Source organism: Oryctolagus cuniculus, chromosome 17, assembly GCF_964237555.1.
Source record: "Oryctolagus cuniculus chromosome 17, mOryCun1.1, whole genome shotgun sequence".
Classification (NCBI taxonomy): Eukaryota; Metazoa; Chordata; class Mammalia; order Lagomorpha; family Leporidae; genus Oryctolagus; species Oryctolagus cuniculus.
Genome location: NC_091448.1, coordinates 21,790,883 through 21,810,525, shown reverse-complemented (window position 1 = coordinate 21,810,525; position 19,643 = coordinate 21,790,883). Strand labels below are relative to the sequence as shown.

Below are 19,643 nucleotides of genomic sequence, written 5' to 3'. Positions count from 1 at the left end.
GGTGTTCTGCATGAAATTCTGCCTACATGGAGTAAATATGCTTGCCAGCCTCAGCAGGTTGGCATAATTGGATGATTTTTTCCTAATTAGTAACTAACTTTGCTGGGCTCATTGCTGTAGGAGGGTAGTTGCCCCCAGGTTGGTGGTTATCTGAGAAATGGGTCTGGGTGGAGCAACGTCAAGTTCATTATTACATTTTTAAATTGCAGGTGACTCATTCATCACTTCCATGCTTGGAAGATAAAGCTCATCAGTCCATTAACAGAATAAAAATTTAGCATCATAGTTTTGGGCTGTGATTTCAAGACAGGGTGGGATGATTCTGCGACTCTCTCTGCATGTATTCTCACATTTTTCCGTATAAGAACCATGATCCTTATTTTCCCAATGTAGTCCTCGAATCGCTAGTTGTTGGCGTTGCTGCTGTTGTTTTTTAACTCCCTCTTGCTGTGGCTTCCAGGGGGAAGTTAGCATCCACGTTGGGTGCCAGGTGCGTCAAGTGTTGTTGACACTTGTGACTGGTATGGCTGTCTTCCCTTATCCGCTGTGGTAATTAAGCACACACCCCTAATTGTGTTATGTTTTCTAGAAGCTTGGAAGGAACTTCACTTCTGGATTTCCTGACTCTGCAAAATTTGAAGAAAATCTGGAAGGAACTATTCCATCCGTCTTTGCTTCATGTGGTTTAGTTCAGGTGAAAGTCGTCAGTTCACATTTATTTATTGAAAACTCTAAGTATTATGGAACTTTCTAAAATTGACATAAAAATTATATATATAGTTATGGTGTAGAAGATGCTGCTTTGATACATGAGTCTGTTGTGTAATAATTAGAACGATAAAATTAACATATCCATTACTTACTGCTTATTTTTTTATAGTGAGTACACTTAAAAAATCTAATCTTTTAGCCATTTTCAGGTACTCAGTTCATTGTTCTTAACTATTGCCAGCATCCTGAATTTATCCCTCCTCCTTTCCTGACTTGAATGCTTTGACCGGTATCTCCCCCATTTATTTCCTTGATTAGTGATGCTGAATGGTTTTTCATATACCTGTTGGCTAATTGTATGCCTTCTTCTTTTTTTTTTCTTTTTTAAGATTTATTTTATTTATTTGAAATATAGAGTTACAGAGAGAGGTAGAGAGAGAGAGAGAGAGAGAGAGAGAGAGAGGTCTTCCATCCACTTGTCCACTCCCCAAATGGCCACAACAACCAGGGCTGGGCCAGGCCGAAGCCAGGAGCCAGGAGCTTCCTCTAGGTCTCCCACATGGGTGCAGGGCCCAAGCACTTGTGCCGTCATCTGCTGCTTTCCCAGACCATTAGCAGGGAGCTGGATTGGAAGTGGAGCAGCTGGGCTGGCCCCTGTATGCCTTCTCTTGAGAAATGTTTTCTGGTTATTGAGTTCTTTATATATTTGGGATACTAACCCTTTACCAGATGTCTGGTTCACGTGTTTCCTCCCGATCTGTACGCTGCCTCTTCACACGCTGATTCGTTTGTGCTGCAGAAGCTTTTCAGTTTGCTGCAATCCCATTTGCCTGTTTTTGCTTTTGTTGGCTCTTTTGGGGGGGGGGTCATATCTTTTTTTTTTTTTTTTTTGCCCTGTCAATGTCAAGAAGTATTTTTCCCTACGTTTTCTTCTAGTAGTTTTTTTTTTTTTTACAGGCAGAGTGGACAGTGAGAGAGAGAGACAGAGAGAAAGGTCTTCCTTTGCCGTTGGTTCACCCTCCAATGGCCGCCGCGGCCAGCGCTGTGACTGGCGCACCGAGCTGATCCGAAGGCAGGAGCCAGGTGCTTCTCCTGGTCTCCCATGGGGTGCAGGGCCCAAGCACTTGGGCCATCCTCCACTGTACTCCCTGGCCACAGCAGAGAGCTGGTCTGGAAGAGGGGCAACTGGGATAGAATCAGGCACCCCGACCGGGACTAGAACCTGGGGTGCCGGTGCCGCAGGCAGAGGATTAGCCTAGTGAGCCGCTGCGCCAGCTCTTCTAATAGTTTTACAGTTTCAAGTGTTCTGTTTTTAGTGTTCAAGCCATTTTGAGCTATTTGTGTATGGGGTGAGATTAGGGTCAGATTGAATTATTGTGCATGTGGGTAACCAGTTTTTTCAATGCCATTCATTGAAGGACTGTCCTTTCTGTGATGTGTCTTCTTGGTACCTTTTCTTTTTTGCTCCTCCAACATCAGTTGGCCGTAAATGCGTGGATTTGTTTCTGGGCGCTTTCTTCTGTTCTATATGCCTTGTACCAGCCCCTTGACATCTTGACTATACTGTGACTTTTGCCGCAGATTTTGAGATGAGGTCAACATTGCTTTGGCTATAGGGTCTTTTATGGTTCCATGTAAATTTTAGGATTGTTTTTGCATTCTGTGAAAAACATTATTGGAATTTAAAAAAATGACATGTATTTTATTTGAAAGGCAGAGTTACAGAGAGACAGAGAGAGATAGAGAGATCTTCCATCCACTGATTTGCTCCCCAAATGGCCATGATGGCTGGGTGTGGGCCAGGTAAGAGCCAGGAGCCAGAAGCCAGGAGCTTCATCCAGGCCTCCACATGGGTGCAGGGGCCCTAGCACTTGGGTTATCTTTTGCTGCTTTCCCAGGTGCATTAGCAGGGAGCTTGACTGAAAGCAGAGCAGCTGGGCCTCTAGCCAGTACCCATTTGGGATACTGACATCTCGGGCAGTGGCTTAACCCACTACACTACTATGCCAGCCCCTGTTATTAGAATTTTGGTGTGGACTTTGCTGAATTTGTAGCTCATTTTGAGTAGTGTGGATATTTTAACAGTACTAATTATTCCAATTCACAAACTTAGGATGTCTCTCCACTCATTTGTTTGTCTTAAATTTCTTTCATCATTTCTTTATGTACACATTTATGGTGTATAGTTTTCAGTGTACATATCATTAAACTCTCTGGTTAGATTTATTATGTAGTTTTTGATGCTACAGTAAATGGGGTGATTTTCTTCATTTCTTTTTCAGATAGTTTGTTAGTAGTGTATAAACATACTCTTAATTTTGTATTTTGTTGATTTTATACCTTGATAATTAACTGAATTTATTAGTTCTAACAGTTTAAATAAATGAAGTATTCAGAATTTTCTTTACATAAGATCATGTTGTAGTCCTAGAATCTTTATCTTTCCCTCATTTCTGAGGGACAGCTTTGCTGAGTATGGTATTCATGATTGGAAGCTTTCAAAAAAAATTGAAATGGCTGGCGTTGTGGTGTAGCAGGTTAAACAGCCGCCTGCAATGCTGGCATCCCGTATGGACACAGGTATGTGTCCTGGCTGCTCCACTGCTGATCCAGTTCCCTGCTAATGGCCTGGGAAATGCAGCAGAGGTGGTCCAAGTCCTTGAGCCCCTGCCACCCACATGGGAGACCTGGAAGGAGCTCTTGGCTCCTGGCTTTGGCCCAGCCCAGCAGCAGAGGTGGTAGCCATCTGGGGAGTGAACCAGCAGATGGAAGATCTCTCCTTTTCTCTGTGTAACTCTGACTTTCAAATAAATAAATAAATCTTTTAAAAAAATTGAATATATCAATATACTCCTTTTTTTTGGTTTTAGTTTCTTATCTGTTGTTGCTTTCAAGATTTTGTCTTTCAACAACTTAATTATACTGTATCTTGAAGTATCTTTTCGGGCGGATCTTGCTTGGTTTCCATTGAATTCGTGAATACCTAGGTCTATATTCCTCTCAAGATTTGGGAAGTTTTCAAATAGCAGTTATTTAAATAAGCTTTCTACTTCTTTCTGTCTCCCTTCTGAAGCCTCTATAATTCGTATATTTGTATGCTTGCTACCCCAAAGGTTACTTATACTTTATTCTTTCTTTATATTTTTAATTTTAATTTTAATACTCTTTTTTTATTTGAAAAGCAGAGAGAAAGAAAGATTTTTTTCATCTATCTATTCACTCTCCTAATACCTGAAACAGCCAGCGCTGGGCCAGGCCAAAATCAGGAGGCAGGAACTCTGTCTGGGTCTCCTACCTGGGTGGCAGGAACCCAAGCACTTAGGCCATCATTTACTGTCTCTCAGGTGCATTAGCAGGAAGCTGAATTGGAAGTGGAGGCAGGACCCAATCACAGCCACTCCAATGTGAGATGCAGGCGTAAGAGCCGTGTATAGGGCCGGTGCCGCGGCTCAATAGGCTAATCCTCCGCCTAGCGGCGCCGGCACACCAGGTTCTAGTCCCGGTCGGGGCGCCGGATTCTGTCCCGGTTGCCCCTCTTCCAGGCCAGCCCTCTGCTGTGGCCAGGGAGTGCAGTGGAGGATGGCCCAGGTGCTTGGGCCCTGCACCCCATGGGAGACCAGGAAAAGCACCTGGCTCCTGGCTCCTGCCATCGGATCAGCTCGGTGCGCCGGCTGCAGCGCGCTGGCCGCGGCGGCCATTGGAGGGTGAACCAACGGCAAAGGAAGACCTTTCTCTCTGTCTCTCTCTCTCACTGTCCACTCTGCCTGTCAAAAAAAAAAAAAAAAAAAAAAAAAAAAAAAAAAAAGAGCCGTGTATACAGTGTGTTGTGTCACAATGCCCACTGCTCTTTATTCTTTTTTATATTTGTATCTTGGTTCCCCGATTAACTAATTTCAAATGGCCTACTTTTTTTTTTTTTAAATATTTATTTATTTGAAAGAAAGAGAGGGATCTTTCATTTGCAGGATCACTTCCCACATGCCCACAATAGTTGGGGCTGGGCCAAGCGGAAGCCAGGATCCAGGAACTCTATCTGGGTCTTCCATGTGGGTGGCAGGGGCCCGGGCACTTGGGTCGTCTTTCACTGCCTTCTGAGACACATTAGTAGGGAGCTGGGTTGGAAGGGCAGAGCTGGGACTTGAACTGGTGCCTGATAGGTGTGCGAGTGATGCAGATGGCATCCTCACCCGCTGGGTCACTGTGCTGGCCCGTAAATGACCTATCTCTGAGGTCACTATTTTTGTCTTCTGCATGACTGAGTCTGCTGTTGAAGTTCTCTGCTGAAGTTTTCAATTCATTCTTTGTAGTTTTCAGATTGAGAATTTCAGTTTGGTTCTCTTTTTATTGTTTCTATCTCTTTATTAAACTTCTCATTTTGTTCATGGATTGTTTACCTAATTTCTTTTTTTTTTCTTTTTGACAGACAGAGTGGACAGTGAGAGAGAGAGAGACAGAGAGAAAGGTCTTCCTTTTCCGTTGGTTCACCCCGCAATGGCCACTGCGGCTGGCACACTGTGCTGATCCGAAGGCAGGAGCCAGGTGCTTCTCCTGGTCTCCCATGGGGTGCAGGGCCCAAGCACTTGGGCCATCCTCCACTGCATTCCCTGGGCACAGCAGAGAGCTGGCCTGGAAGAGGGGCAACTGGGACAGAATCAGTGCCCCAACCTGGCACACGCTGCAGGTGGAGGATTAGCCTAGTGAGCCGCGGCGCTGGCTGTTTACCTAATTTCATTTAGTTGTCTATTGTGTTTTCTGGCATCTCACTAAGATGATCATTTTGAATTCTCTTTCAGGAAATTTGCAGATTTTTGGAGGGGCAGGGATTGGTTATTGGATCTTTATTAGTTTTCTTTGGTGTTGTCATGTTGACCTAATTCTCCATTATCAGTAGCCTTACATTGGAAGGGTTTGGAGGAACAAACACCTCTTCTAACCTTGGTAGACTGGCTTTGGTAGGTTAAAGGCTTTTCCTGTTAGGTTCCTGTGCTGATGGGATGCCTCTGGGACTGTGCTTGTTGAATGGAGTTGAAACTGAAGCACATGGCTGCTTCTGGGCCCACAGTGGGACTGAGGTTGGGAGGAATGTCTCTAGGACCAGGGTCTATAGGGCTGACACTCAGATAAGAGCCCACGTTAGGGTCTCCAGATGGTGTGGCCGTTAGCAGGTGTATGCATGAGTGTGACTTCCTCTGGGTCCCTGGATGACTCCACTTCCCGTCTATAGCTGAGAGGGGCAAGAACTGAGTTCCAGGAATGCTCCACGGTCTAAAGCTGAGGCTGAGCCTCTAGTCTTGTCTTTGAGGTCACCTTTGGATGTATCTCTGGAAAGCTCCCCATGCAGGCAGGCCTGCTCTCCCTGATCACAGATGAGAGGGGCTCGAGATGGATTACAGGCCCCTTTTAAGATCACCAGTGGGACTGACAGCAGTGGGCCAGCCGCTGTGGATCCTGGTGAGCTTGTCTCCCTCCAGGGTCCTGTGCGAGCAGCACTGATCTCAAGCTACAGTTGAGAGGGGCTGGTCAGGCTTCTTCAGGGCTACTTCAGGGTCTTCTGTGAGCATGGGGTCAGCTGGCCCATCTACAGGGTGAGGAGGGGCGTTCCTCCTTCTGGACCCCTGTGTAGGCAGAGTTGCTGTCTGACCACCTAGATGAGGAAGGCTGGGACCACACTCAGGGCTGTTTCAGGATCTTCAGAGGGCCTGAGGTCAGCAAGCCTGCCCCAGGGACACAGAAGGGTGTGTCTCTGATGGGTCTCTGGCCTGGTAGGTCTGCTTAGCCTGTAGCTGGGAGGGGCCAGAGCTAAGGTTCAGGACCATTCAAGTATCTGTGGGGAGGATCACGTTTGGCAAACATTCCCCCGGGATTCAGGTGGACCTCGCTACCTCTGGGTCTTGGTGTGAGTGACCACAGCTGAGAGGGGCAAAGACCAAGTCCTAGGATCCTCTCAGGGTCTGCAACTAGGTGCATGTGGGTGGGCCTCTCCTGCAAAGCACTGGAGTGTGTGGCTCTTCCCTGGGCTTCCCAATGGATGGGTTTGGTAGCAGGACCAGGGCCAAATGGGTTGTAGCCAAGCCTGCAGTGGGACAGGGTCATCTTGGGGTCTGGAGCCAGGAGCATGATCCGCTATTTAGGTGCAAGTTTACCCTTTAAAAATGACCTTTCTGGACTGTGGGCTCCACTGGAGTTTCATAGGCTCCTATCTGAATCCCAAGACTCCAGCAAAGGAACTTTTTTTCCTATGGATGGAGGCAAAGTTTTTGTTGTGAGGGAGGGGATGTATGAGTGGGGGACCGCCTATCTTGACATCTTGCTGATGTTACTCTGTTTTATGAATTGTTTGTTTATGTTTTCAAATGTTTGTATGTTTATTTGAAAGGCAGAATATCACACACACATACACACACACACACACACACACAAACACATCTCTTATCTACTGATGCACTCCCCGAAGGTCCACAACAGCTGGGACTGGTCCAGGCAGAAGCCCAGAGGCAGGAGCTGTATCTAGGTCTCCCACGTGGTGGCAGGTGTGTAAGCATTTGAACCATCATCTGCTGCCTCCCAGGCAAGTGAGGAGGAGGCTCCATCCGCAGTGTGGAGCAGCCAGCACTCCAGCCAGGCCCTCCAGTATGGGATGTGGGTGTCCCTAGAAGTGGATTAACCCACTAAGCCACAATGTTCACTATTTAATTTTTTTAAAGGTTTATCTTATTTATTTGAAAGACAGAGTTAGAGAGAGAGGTAGAGCCAGAGAGAAGAGAGAGAGGTCTTCCATTCTGCTGGTTCACTCCCCAAATGACCTCAATGGTCAGAACTGAGCTGATCTGAAGCCAGAACCCAGGGGCTTTCTCTGGGTTTCCATGTGGGTGAGGGTCCCAAGGAGTTGGACCATCTTCCACTGCTTTCCCAGGCCACAGCAGAGAGCTAGATTGGAAGAGGAGCAGCTGGGACTCGAACCGGCGCCCATATGAAAAGCCAGCACTGCAGGCTTGGGCTTTAACCCTCTGTGCCACAGTGCTGGCCCCACCCTTTATAATTTTAAAAAATGCATAAGCCCATGGGTTACTTGGCAGTGTGTCATTTAATTTTGAAGTATTTGGAGGTTTTTCTTTTGACTTTCTATATTGATTTTTGGTTGATTCCATTATGATCAGAGGACATATTCAGTATAATCTTAATTTTAAGGCTTTATTATATGACCCAAGGTACAGTCTGCGTGCCATCCATGCATGAGAGGAATGTGTTTTCTGTTGTGGTTGAGTGGAGAGCTCTCTGACTGTGGGCTGGAGTCTGTTGTTCGGTTTTCCTGTTCAGTTTTTCTACACCCTTCCCGGATTTCTGTGTTCTATCAGTTTCTGCAAATGAGTGCCACAGTGCAGATGTAGTTTGCCCACCGTATTCCACGTGTTGGAGTCTTGGTCCTCCGTGTGATGGGATTCTGAGGGCTGGGGCCTACTGGTAGGTCCTCAGGTCCAGGGAGAACATGTCCTTGGAAGGAGCCGTGGGACCCCAGCCCCTCTCTGGCTTCCTGTTTGAGGTGTGATCTCTCACTCTAGCACTTGCTCCTGCCACTGCCACTCGCCTTGATGTGACACCGCCAGGAGTGCCCTCGGCAGAGCTGAGCTGGTGCCAGCACCGTGCCCTTGAAGCTCCCACACTGGAAGCTAAATTGACCTCTTCTCTTCATAAAGCTGGCCTGCCCCCTGACTGTCATAGAGATGAAAGAGACTAATAAAGTGGGATATTGAAGTCCCCAGCTATAATTTTGGATTTGTCTATTTGTCCTTCCACTCTGTCAGTTTTTTTCATCAAGTGTTTTGAAGTTTTCTTGTTTGATGTATTTAGAATTGCTGAATATTCCTAAAGGGTTAATTCTTTCATTATTATGTAATACATATTCCTCTTTGTCCTTAGTAATTTTCTTCAAAGTCTACTTTATTTCACATTACTTTAGCACTGATGATTTTGATCGTTTGCATAGTATATATATTTTTAATCTTTTTATTTCCAATCTATCCATGTCATTATGTTTTTTTTAAGAAAGACTTATTTATTTATTTGAAAAACAGAGTTATAGAGAAGGAGAGAGAGAGAGAGAGAGAGAGAGTGAGAGAGAGAGAGAGAGAGAATCCTCCATATCCTGGTTCATTCCCCAAATGGTTGCAATGGCCTGGGCTGGGTCAGGCTGAAGCCAGGAGTCAGGAGCTTGTTCCAGGTCTCCCACGTGGGTGCAGGGGCCCAAGGACTTGGGTCATCTTCTGCTTTCCCAGGTGCATTAGCAGGGAGCTGGATGGGAAGTGGAGCATCTGGGACTTGAAGCAGCGCCACATGGCATGCTGGTGTTGTGGGTGGCGGCTTAACCCTCTGTGCCACGATGCCGGCCTCTAGCCATGTTGTTATGAAGTGGATCTCTTGTAGATAGCATGCAGTTTTGGTGCCTCAGTCCATTTTCTGTTGCATAACAAAATTCCCTGGATTGGATCATTTATAAAGCAAAGAAGTGTTTTATGGTTCACAGTTCTGGGGGCATGGAACTGGCTTCTGCTCGGCTTCTGGTGAGGGCCTCTTGTTGCGTTCACAGCATGCCAGAAAGTGGACGGGCAGGTGAGTGTGTGCAGAGACACCACACTTTCAAAGAGGCAGCCTCACTTTCTAACAAGTGGCATCACTGGTGCCAAATACTGGCCTAAGAGAGTGAGAACACACTCCTGCAAGAGTAACCTAACCCTGTGAGGACGGCACCAGTCCCTTCTGAGACAGAGCCTCTTAAAGGGCCCAGCACCTCTCAGTGCTATTGTTATGTTGAGGACCAACTTTTAACATGAGTTTTGGAGGGGACAAACCATACCTAAACCATAGCAATTGGATTGTATCCTAGAGAAATTAATATGCACATGTACCAGGTAACAATGACTGTGGTAGTATTGTTTATAGTAGTTCTACATATGAAAATTGTTCCACAGTAGAATGAATAACTGTGCAAATAGTTTAAAGGTGTTGCCAACCATGTGGGTGTGTGATGGCATCTCGTGTGTTTTAATTTGTATTTTTCTGGTTATTAGTGGGGTTGATCACTTTCTATAAATCTCGACAATTTGGAATTCTCCGAGTACATGGAAGACATCCTTCTGCTGTCTGCTTGCCTCCATTGCCCCTGTGGAGAGGTCAGTGTGAATCACTCTCTCACTCCTTTGAAGGTAATGCAATTTTTCTCATACAGTTAATTTTTAAGATCTTCTCTGTTTTACAGTTTTATTATGGTTTAACTATATGTATATTTCTTTTTACCTTGTCTTTAGTTTTACAAATTGGTAATTCACAATTAAAGATGCCCAATAGACATGTTGGGGATTTGCCAAGTATTAGTGATGGTCTTATATTTTTAATTTTAATTTTTTACACATACTGATTTTTTTTTGGAAATGAGGAAGAGTACTTAAGTTTTCCAGCTTTAAGGGATAGAATTGCTTATTATTAAAAGCACACATTTTTGAGTCATAGTTTATGCTTGTGTTAAGGCTAAATCTGACTTGGGGGTTGCCACTGTGGTGTAGTGGGCTAGGCCTCCACCTGTGGCACTGGCATCCCTTATGGGTGCCAGTTCAAGTCCTGGCTGCTCCTCTTCTGATCCAGCCCTCTGCTTATAGCCTGGGAAAGAAGTGGAAAATGGCCCAAGTGCTTGGGCCCCTGCACCCACATAGGAGACCCAGAAGAAACTCCTGGCTTCAGATCAGCCCAGCTCTGGCCGTTGGAGCCATTTGAAGAGTGAACCAGTGGATGGAAGACCTCTCTCCCTGTCTCTCCCTCTGTCTGTAACTATCTCTCAAATAAACAAAATCTTAAAAAAAAATTAAAAAAGACTAAATCTGCCTATGTAGATAGGCAAGCCTATTTATCTGTTTAAGTAGGAAAGGGAGGTAGAGAAAAACAGAAATTAGGCAGTTTGTTCTTGGAAGGAATAGAGACTCTACTGGAGCAAGGACTGGTGTGTACTGGTGCTCACAAGAGAAAGAGGCCTGGCACTGTGTTTGCGGGCGATGAGTCAGCTGAGAGAGCTGGCGGTGTAGCTGAGAGACAGAGCCTGTGACAGACCCTGCTAGACCGAATGAGAGCCATGAAGCCCAGCGAGGGAAGCGGCCGCCTAAGAGGAAGACACGCGGTAACCAGGAATCATATTCACTGCTGAGCTGACTTAGCAACTCCACACCATGGGACTATGGCCTCCCCATCGTGATCAGAGCGTCCACACAGGAGAACCCTGGCCAAGGGGGCTTTCAGCTGGTCTGCGTCTGGGAAACCGTCTCCACGCTGAGATCGGCCACCTCACCTGGGAGCAGCAAATGATGGCCATCAGGGCTACCTCGAGACTTGGAGATGCAAGCAGAGGGGGACCAGTACACTCAGGTGGTAGTTCTGTGTGTAGGGGCCATCGGGAACCCCACATTGTCTATGTCCCAGCTAGCTATGACCCTTTAGGGATGCCTTGCCGTGCAAGCTGGAAACCCAGGGGATGGCAGAGCTCACAGCCTCATTCCACCCCAAGTGAAAAGCTTTCTTTAGCCTAGAACTTGCTTTCCCAGATAATTTGGCAAGGATGGTAAGTAGCATCCGTGTGCAGAATATGAGCAAGATTGAGGCCCCCAACCCCCGCCCTGCCTAGGCTGGAGTAGTGCAGGTCCACATTTGCTTGGTCGTCACCACGGTGGAGACAGGGAGACACACGTCTGTACCATGAGAAAGCAGCTACGCAGATTCAGATTCGGTAAAGTAGGCTTGCTGCTCATCTACGTGGGCTAAGCTTCGCGAGGGCGAATACAGCTGTAGTCTCTTTTACAGCCACACCAGTCCAAACGCAAGGGCTTAAGCCACAGAGCCACTGCGGGACAGATTCGGGACCAGCGATGGGCGCTAGTGCTCTTTCACCCCAACTTATTTGTTGTCAACTGAGACCAGTGTAACTGCGAAGTGGAGCATAGTAGTTTATTAGCACGTCCTTAGTATTGTCACTGTGGCATCAGCAGTGGAAAGGAAGGAAGAACCAGGCTGATAAAAAATAGCTTGAAACAGAAGAATGTTAATGAAATGGCAAACAAGGCCCCCAAATGAAAGTAGGAACTAGGGACAGAGCAAGCTAGTTCCTTCCCTTGAAAAGGATTCCATGCAAGAATATGGGCAGAAATGAGTAACTTCCTTAGGTGACTGGATGAGTGGGATTTTGCGAAGGCAGGCTTTTTTTCATTCCCGTTCGTGACCCGTTCTTCACTATGCAGTTTTCGAAGGTACTCGTTGCTCCACTGTGATGTTGCTGACTTTAGAGGATTTCTCTTCCACTGAGTGTACGATCAGTGAAAGGACATTGCCAAGCTGATCCAGCTCCTCAACCACGGTTTTCACAACAGTTTCTTCCGTGGAGTCTAAAAGAAAATACATGAGAGTTTAGTGCTCACCCTTAGCAGGTTAAAAGGCATCTAGTTATGCTCCATGTGTTTTTAAACATGGTCCAGCACTGGGGCATAGAAGGTTAAGCCTCCACCTGCAGTGCCGGCATCCCATATGGGTGCTGGTTCAAACCTCAGCTGCTCTATTTCTGATCCAGCTCCCTGCTAATGCTCTTGGGAAAGCAGCAGAGGATGGCCCAAGTCCTTGGGCCTCTGAACCCACGCGGGAGACCCAGAAGAAACTCCTGGGTCCTGGCTTCAGCCTGGCCCAGCCCTGGCTGTTGCTGCCATTTGGGGCGAGAACCAGCAGATGGAAGATCTCTCTCTCTCTCTCTCTCCTCCAAATAAAATAAAATAAATCTTTAAAAAGAAATGTTTTGCAAGTTTGCAGCAGATTGACAAATAGTACTCTGTTCGAAATCAATGCATAGCAAGAGTCTGAATCTTATGAGCAGGTATTTCAAAAATATCCATGGAGATGGAGCTAAAAGGTAAGTTTATTTTGGTGCAAAATTTTTTGAAATCCATAGAGATAAAGGGATTTTCAGAAGCTTATGGAAAATGTATATTAAGAAAAAACTATGTATGGATTTCAAAATATTTTTGATCCGAAACCGACCTTATTTTTGAATTCCATTTTCCAACAAACCTTTGAAGAACTCTTGTATTTAGCTCTGTTTTTAGAGAAATGGGCATTTGAAAGCATGAATGAAACATGAATTAAAACAACTTAAGTATTGGGCATGTATGGGCGTAGAGCAAGGAATTTTGTCTTTTTTAAAATATCAAGGCTGGCCCTATTTTTGTGCTTTAAAATAAAGTAGCTCTTTTGCCAAGGCATTGAAACTGTGAAAAATGGCATGTTTCAGGACAGAAAGATGTTGCGGGCTGCTTCCTTCATTTCAGTTGTTGTGTCATTTGATGTCTGCTTTACAGAAATACAAGATGCCCACGTGGAGAACTCTCATTTATTCACTAGAACTCAACTGAGAAACAGACTCTATGTAATTTAAAAATAAGCGACTTATTTAATAAAACTGAGGATGATTGGAGGCGTTACGTCAAGCAGAAGACCTTCCATACCTTTCACTGCGTTTCCAGACTTCACAGCCCTGCAGCCTTTTGATCTGGGACATGTGGAAAGGCCTCTTCTGTGAAGAAAAGAGTGGATTCTTGCATTTTTTTCTTTCAACTGGGAGCTCATAAATAATGGGGGCTGGCGCTGTGGTGCAGCAGGTTAAAGCCCCAGCGTGCAGCAGCGGCATCCCATATGGGTGCCAGTTCCACTCCCAGTTGCTTCACTTCTGATCCAGCTCCCTGCTAATGCTCCTGAGAAAGCAGCAGAGGATGGCTCAAGTCTTTGGGCCCCTGCACCCATGTGGGAGACCCAGAAGCAGCTTCTGGTTCCTGGCTTCTGGCTTTGGATCGGCTCAGCTCCGGACATTGCAGCCATTTAGGGAGTGAACCAGCAGATGGAAGACCTTTCTCTCTCTGTCTCTACCTCGCTCTTTAACTCTTTCAAATTAATAAAAATAAATCTTTTTTTTAAAAAAAGAATAAATAATGACAAGTTGGGAATAAGAGGTCTGGCGTTCTAACTTCGGTAAGATTCAACTTCCTTGGGCGTATAGGGACGTGAGCGTCTCGTGACTTCAGCTTGGTGAGAGAAAGATCTTATGAGGATTTTTGGGACCAGAAATGGCCACATGGTAAGACAGAGCTATCACCTCTTTGATCTAGCCATGTAGGTAACCCCAAGTTTTCATTTGAACTTTTCCATCAGTTGGCTAACGCTTGCACGTGGTGTGCCTACTCAGCAGGAACACTGGGCTGGGTGCAACAGAAAACACAGAGCTGGGGGCTGGGCACTGGGCTCGGTGGTTCTGGGGATGCTTGCAGCCCATGTGGGAGTCCCGGCTCTTCCTTGGGTTGGAGTCCTGGCTCTGCTTCTGACTCAGCTTCCTGCTAATGCACATCCCGAGAGACAGCAGGTGATCACCCAAGTGCTTGGGTCTCCACCGGTCAAGTGTGAGACCCAGATGGACTTCCAGGTTCCTGGGTTCCGCTTGGCCCAGCTCAGGAGTTGTGGGCATTTTGGGGGATAAACCAACAGATGGCACCCTATCTCTCTGCCTTGTAAATAATTGAAAGAAAGAGAGAGAGCGAGAGAGAGAGAGAGAGAGAGAGAGAAACAAAGAAAGGAAGAAAGAAAGGAAAAAAGAAAGAAAGGAAGAAAGAAATATATAGGGCCAAGAAATAAGCAATTTATGATTTTGAAAAGAAAAAATATTTACTCACAAAGTGAGCTCTACCACGGCAAGAATTGTGCCGTAAGAGAGGTGAAAACCCAGCGGCAAAGAAGTGATGTGCTCTGAGGAGGGAGTAGTCCCGGAAGGGGGCTGCCCCTGGGCTTGGAGGATGCCCAAGATGTGACCTAGTCCTGGTGCGACCGCGGGTAAACACTCAGTAATAGCCGGTGATGACCAAGCGCCTCCGGCCGTGGCCACGAGGGCTTGCGAGGCTGGTTTCGGTGTTATCCCAGTTTTACCAGGGAGGACACCGGGTGCAGGAGGCTAAGCGATGGGCTCCCGCAGCCTGTGACTCACACCAGGACTGCAACTCTGGGGCTGTTGCTCTTGGCTGCGGAAACGTGGCGCCGCCCCAGAGAGCTCGTCCTAATCTTCATTCCTCATCTCTAACGCGGCCTGCAAGTGGGGGTGACGAGTGCAGTAGGAGGAACACAGGGTGACTTAGGGCAAGAAAGCGGCTTCCACGCCAAGCTGTAGAGAGCCGTGTTTCCTGCGGAGCACCTGAACCGGCAGACATCCTGTATCTAAACAAGCCTCCTTTATATTAGGATGCATACGGGTACTTTCTAGACTGTGCTCTGCTTTGACTGCGACGCGCCGCAGTACGTGAGTGAGGACCTCTGGGGCGTGATCCTCCTAGCAGGAAATTCTAGGACGCGCTCTCGGGAAACACGCGGAGAAAGCCTGGCTGACGTGAGGGCGGGTGGCCCACCTGTCTTGGCCGTCGAGTAAGTTGCAGTACGTCTCGATCTCCTTCTCTAAGAAGACTTTGATGTCTAGCAGCTGCTCGTGCTCCAGCTTCCGGCCGGCGGTTTCTGTCCGGATCTGCTGCAGCTGCTCCTCCATGGCCCCGATCTGATCCTGGATTTGCTGGAGCTGGAGGCAGTAATTTCCTTCCATCTCCGCCAAGGAGCTCTCGTAGGACTCTTTCTGTGAGAGGAACCAAGGAAGGCTGTGAATATGCAAAGTGCAATGGTGGTGTATGCTTTCACCCGTCCCAGGGAGTTAAGCTGAGGTTTGCTTCTCCCAAACCCTATGTCCGAGTTGTTGTTCAAGTTCTGGCTGCTCCTCTTCCCATCCAGCGTCCTACTCGTGGGCTGGGAAGGAAGCACGTGATGGCCCAAGTTCATGGGCCCCTGCCACCCATGTGGGAGATACAGATGGAGTGCTGGCTCCTGGCTTCAGCCTGGCCCAGGCTACACCATGTGGCCATTTGGGGAATGAATCAGTGGAGAGAATCTCTCTTGTCTCTTAGCTTCTCCCTGTCGCTCTGAAGTTCTTCCTTTCAAATAGATAAATAAAAAGCCTTTAAGAAAAAAAATCAAGCAGCTTCAAGGTGAAAAAGAAACATTTGTCCAAGGTCTAAATGTTTTCCATCAAAAATTAACTTTTGCAAGATTAATAAAAATGACTCTTAATTTAAAAAAGTCATTTTCCCAGTTTTGGGATTGGTGAATCAGAAGTAATGTTTATGGAGAGATTTGTAATAGTGAATATACTTTCTTTTGTAAGGTATATGTGAGTAGTTGCACAAGTGTGCTTGGTGTTTTCCATTACACCTCTGTTTCCTTAGACACCTACATCTATTATATACCTGTGGATTTACTTGTGAGCCCACACACACTGCTTCAGTTTGGATGTGGCTTGCATGTGTCCTGCAGAGGTGCGTGTGTTGGAAGTTGGGTCCGTGGTGTGGCCGTGCTGAGAGGAGGCCTGGGGAGCAGCTCGTAGGTCAGGGACGGTGCTGTCTCGGGATACAGGAGTGAGCCTGTCACCTCCCCACACCCCCAGGCCTGCTCTTTGGCTTCCTGTCTGGCCCTGAAGTCTCTCCCCCTGGCATGCACTCCTGCCATGTTGTCACCTCCTATATCATGAAGCAGCCAGTGGGGCCCTCGCCAGAGCTGCTGCCATGCTGTTTGGACTTTCAGCCTCCGAAACTGTGAGCTAAATAAACCTCTTCTCTTTGTAAGCATCCAGTCTTGGGTATTTCATTACCGTAACAGAAAGCAGACACACAGGCATATACACACTCATTCACACACACACTCACAGACACATACATATACACACACACACTCATGTACATACACACACATACAATGCACACTTACATGCATAAACTCACACACATATACACTCTCACATACACAATCACATATACATGCACACTCACACACATATACACACATATACACATACATGCACTCACACATGTATACACACATATACACTCATATGTACATACACACATATACTGATACATATACACACATAGCACACACATACATACACACTCACACACATACACATACTCACACACACATTCACACTCACGCACACCCCCGATTCAATGGTGGTTGCGACATACCACAGCCTGGAGGGACTGCAGTTCTATTTCCAGGGTTTGCAGGCTGCGTTTCAGCTCCGTCAGCTCATTTCTGGCTGCTGCGGCTGCCCCCACATCACTGGAAATCTGTTGCTGCAGCAGCGCACTCTGAAGAGCGATTTTCAGAAGCGTTAGTGGCCCGCGAGACCGTGCCCTGAACACGCGCGGTGTGTGCCGGCCGCGGCGGAAGTACCTTCTCGTTGAACCTGGCCTCGGCGTCTCTGCGGTTCTCCTCGGCCAGGTGCTCATACTCAGCCCTCATGTTGTTCAACAGAAGAGTCAGGTCCACGCCCGGGGCTGCGTCCATCTCCACACTCACGTTTCCCCCTGACGCACTTTGCAGGACTTGCATTTCCTGGAAGAGGGGTCCGTGTGCCTACCCACAGCCGGGGACCCTGGCGGACAGTTGCGGGCTGTGGAAGGAGCAGCGGGCTTGAAGCGGGAGAGAGCAGCGATCGAAGCCGCCCTCAGGCTCCTTACCTCCTGGTGGTTTGCTTTGAGATACGCCAGCTCCTCGCGGAGGGTCTCGCACTGGGTCTCCAGGTCCGCCGCGCTGAGGGTCAGCTCCTCCAGCACCCTGCGGAGGCCGTTGGTGTCGGCCTCCACGCTCTGGTGCAGAGCCAGCTCGTTCTCGTACCTGAAAGTCATTAAGCTGCTTGAGAACTGTCGTAGGCGGGAGCCAGGCGCCACTTTTAACGGCGTTTCCTGTCCTGGACACATTTCTGAAGCTTCCCGCAGTTGGGAAGTGCTAGAACAGGTGGAGACACCTGTTGGTTTACGAAGATTATTTGAGAGGTGTCATTGTCTTCAGAGCTGGTTTTTGTCAGCCAATGTGCTGAACTGTCAGTTTTTAAACATTTATGATTGCCCCTTTTTGGAAATTTCTTGATTCTTAGAATTTTTGATTGATGTCGAATGTACACACTTGCATGGGCAAAGTGCAGTATTTCAGCCCAGGCACGCAGTGTCGGCTGATCCAATCAAGACGCATGCCCATCTCCCCACCTTTTCTCCGTGTTCCGAGTCCTCCAGCGCCTCTCCTCCCTTCCTCTCTCCCTTTCTGTATCCACATACATGCTATGTCTATCATACATTGCTTGTGAGTGATACCCCTCTGTGCTCTGGAGCACCGGAGCCTGTTACTTCTAACAACGCTTCCATTCCCTTTGTCCAGCCTCCCTCTACGGCCCCTCCCACCCCTCCCATTCTCTAGTAATCGCTCATCTCCATTCAAGTCAACTTTCAAAAAACTTCTACACATAGCTAGCCATTTTTGTAAGGACATCTTAATGCAATTTTTTTCATTGATTTAGAATAACCCTATACAATCATTTTTGATTTAAAAGCAAAAGATCTATTCTTTAATCCAGCTCTGGCAGTTTTACTTTTATTAGTATAATCATTTAAGAATTTTCACCTACTTCAGCCTGAAGTCGTCGGCTGTCAGTCTGGCATTGTCATTTTGTAGAACAATGCTGGCGTTATTGGTGGTCGCAGAAATGATCTAAATAGGGTAGAGTGTGCAAAATTAAGTACCAAAAGGCCTAGGCACCCGCAGACTTCAGTGTGATTCTATATGTTCTTAACCCATCAGATCTCTTTCAGCATCACTTTTTTCTATATTGGAAGAATCTGGGTTTTCTTCACTTGATAATACATGTCCCATCTTAGGAGTCACGTGGATACTTTTATTACTCTTGATCAAAAGGCATGAGTTCAATATAAGAACAACAAAATGATGACACAATCAGTCCTCTGCACTCATGGGTTCCCCATCCACAAGTTCAACAAACCATGGGTGGGAAATGTTTTGTAAAAATTGTGGTTGTGTTGAACATTGGCAGACTTTTCCTGTCCCTATTCTATAAGCAATGCAAGCTCTGTAGGTAGCTTTTACATTGCACCAGGTGCTGGAAGCACTCTTGGGGTGATGCAAAGTATACAGGAGATGTGTGTAGTGTCTATGCAACTGCCATGCCATTTCATTTAAGGGACTGGAGCATCCACAGATCCTGGTGTTTGCAGGAAGTTCCTGGAACCCATCCCCTGTGGACATCTGAGAGGCAATGGCGTCTATTTGGAAACTTTCTCTTTCCTTACTTACTTCCACAGATTTCAGTTGCCAGGCACTGCCCTTAGTACTGGGAATACATAGGCAACAAATTCTGTATCACATACATTTTCTGACTACACAATATTTTCACTTTTGTGTGTGTGTACACTCCAAATCTGCAGTAAAAGTATGCAGAGCTGTGTTTCCTACCTGGCTTTTCAGATCTTCAATGACTGGGAAGTATCTGCTATAGTCATGGTCAAGTCCGCGGGAACAGCCAGGCCCGTACTTCTTGCACCAGCCGTTGATCTTCTGCTCTAGATACGCATTTTCCTCCTCCAGAGCTCGCACGTGGTCCAGGTAGGACGCCAGGCGGTCGTTGAGGTTCTGCATCGCCACCTTGCCATTCCCAACGAGGAGGCCGTAGTCATTTGCAAGAAAGCCAGCAGAGATGGCGCTTCTGGACCCGCCACCCCCAGCAGAAATGCACCCAACAGTGGAAGGAAAGCTGCTGTCTGCCCCTGACCCGCCCCACACATTCCCAGCTGCAAAGCTGGTTCCTCCACCGGACAGCCTGACAGACCCAGCTCGCGAGCAGATCCGCCTCGATCCACTAGGAAGCCGGAAAGACATGGCGACAGCGCAGCCAAGCGACCTGCTCCCAGACAGAAGCAAAGCCAAAGAGAGCCTTTTCAGAGGTTAGCGCTGCTGGCCTTTTATAGGATTCAGGAGTCTTTTCAGAC

At 47.1% G+C, this 19,643-nt stretch overlaps 1 protein-coding gene and 1 long non-coding RNA gene across 2 annotated transcripts; one reads left to right on the top strand and one right to left on the bottom strand.

The window, feature by feature from the left end:
• Positions 1-110: 110 nt before the first annotated feature.
• LOC127484400 (uncharacterized) lies at positions 111-14,137 on the top strand. The gene is made up of 3 exons (XR_007911330.2): positions 111-694; positions 9,777-9,911; positions 13,089-14,137. It is a non-coding gene; the product is annotated as an uncharacterized lncRNA (long non-coding RNA).
• LOC100357935 (keratin, type I cytoskeletal 26) lies at positions 11,670-19,601 on the bottom strand. The gene is made up of 8 exons (XM_008271448.4): positions 19,111-19,601; positions 18,269-18,351; positions 17,328-17,484; positions 17,041-17,202; positions 16,830-16,955; positions 15,174-15,391; positions 13,236-13,303; positions 11,670-12,128 (listed from the first exon to the last, which is right to left on the bottom strand). Exons 1-8 carry the CDS (start codon positions 19,531-19,533, stop codon positions 11,977-11,979), a joined length of 1,389 nt encoding a protein of 462 aa, XP_008269670.3. The 5' UTR covers positions 19,534-19,601; the 3' UTR covers positions 11,670-11,976.
• Positions 19,602-19,643: the final 42 nt, after the last annotated feature.

Excerpts from the sequence above, each read along its gene's own strand:
- LOC100357935 (XM_008271448.4), bottom strand. The coding sequence starts at position 19,533 with ATGTCTTTCCGGCTTCCTAGTGGATCGAGGCGGATCTGCTCGCGAGCT. Across the intron at positions 17,203-17,327 it reads TCAAAGCAAACCACCAGGAG|GAAATGCAAGTCCTGCAAAG; the intron begins GTAAGGAGCCTG and ends CCCCTCTTCCAG. Across the intron at positions 16,956-17,040 it reads AGGCCAGGTTCAACGAGAAG|AGTGCGCTGCTGCAGCAACA; the intron begins GTACTTCCGCCG and ends ATCGCTCTTCAG.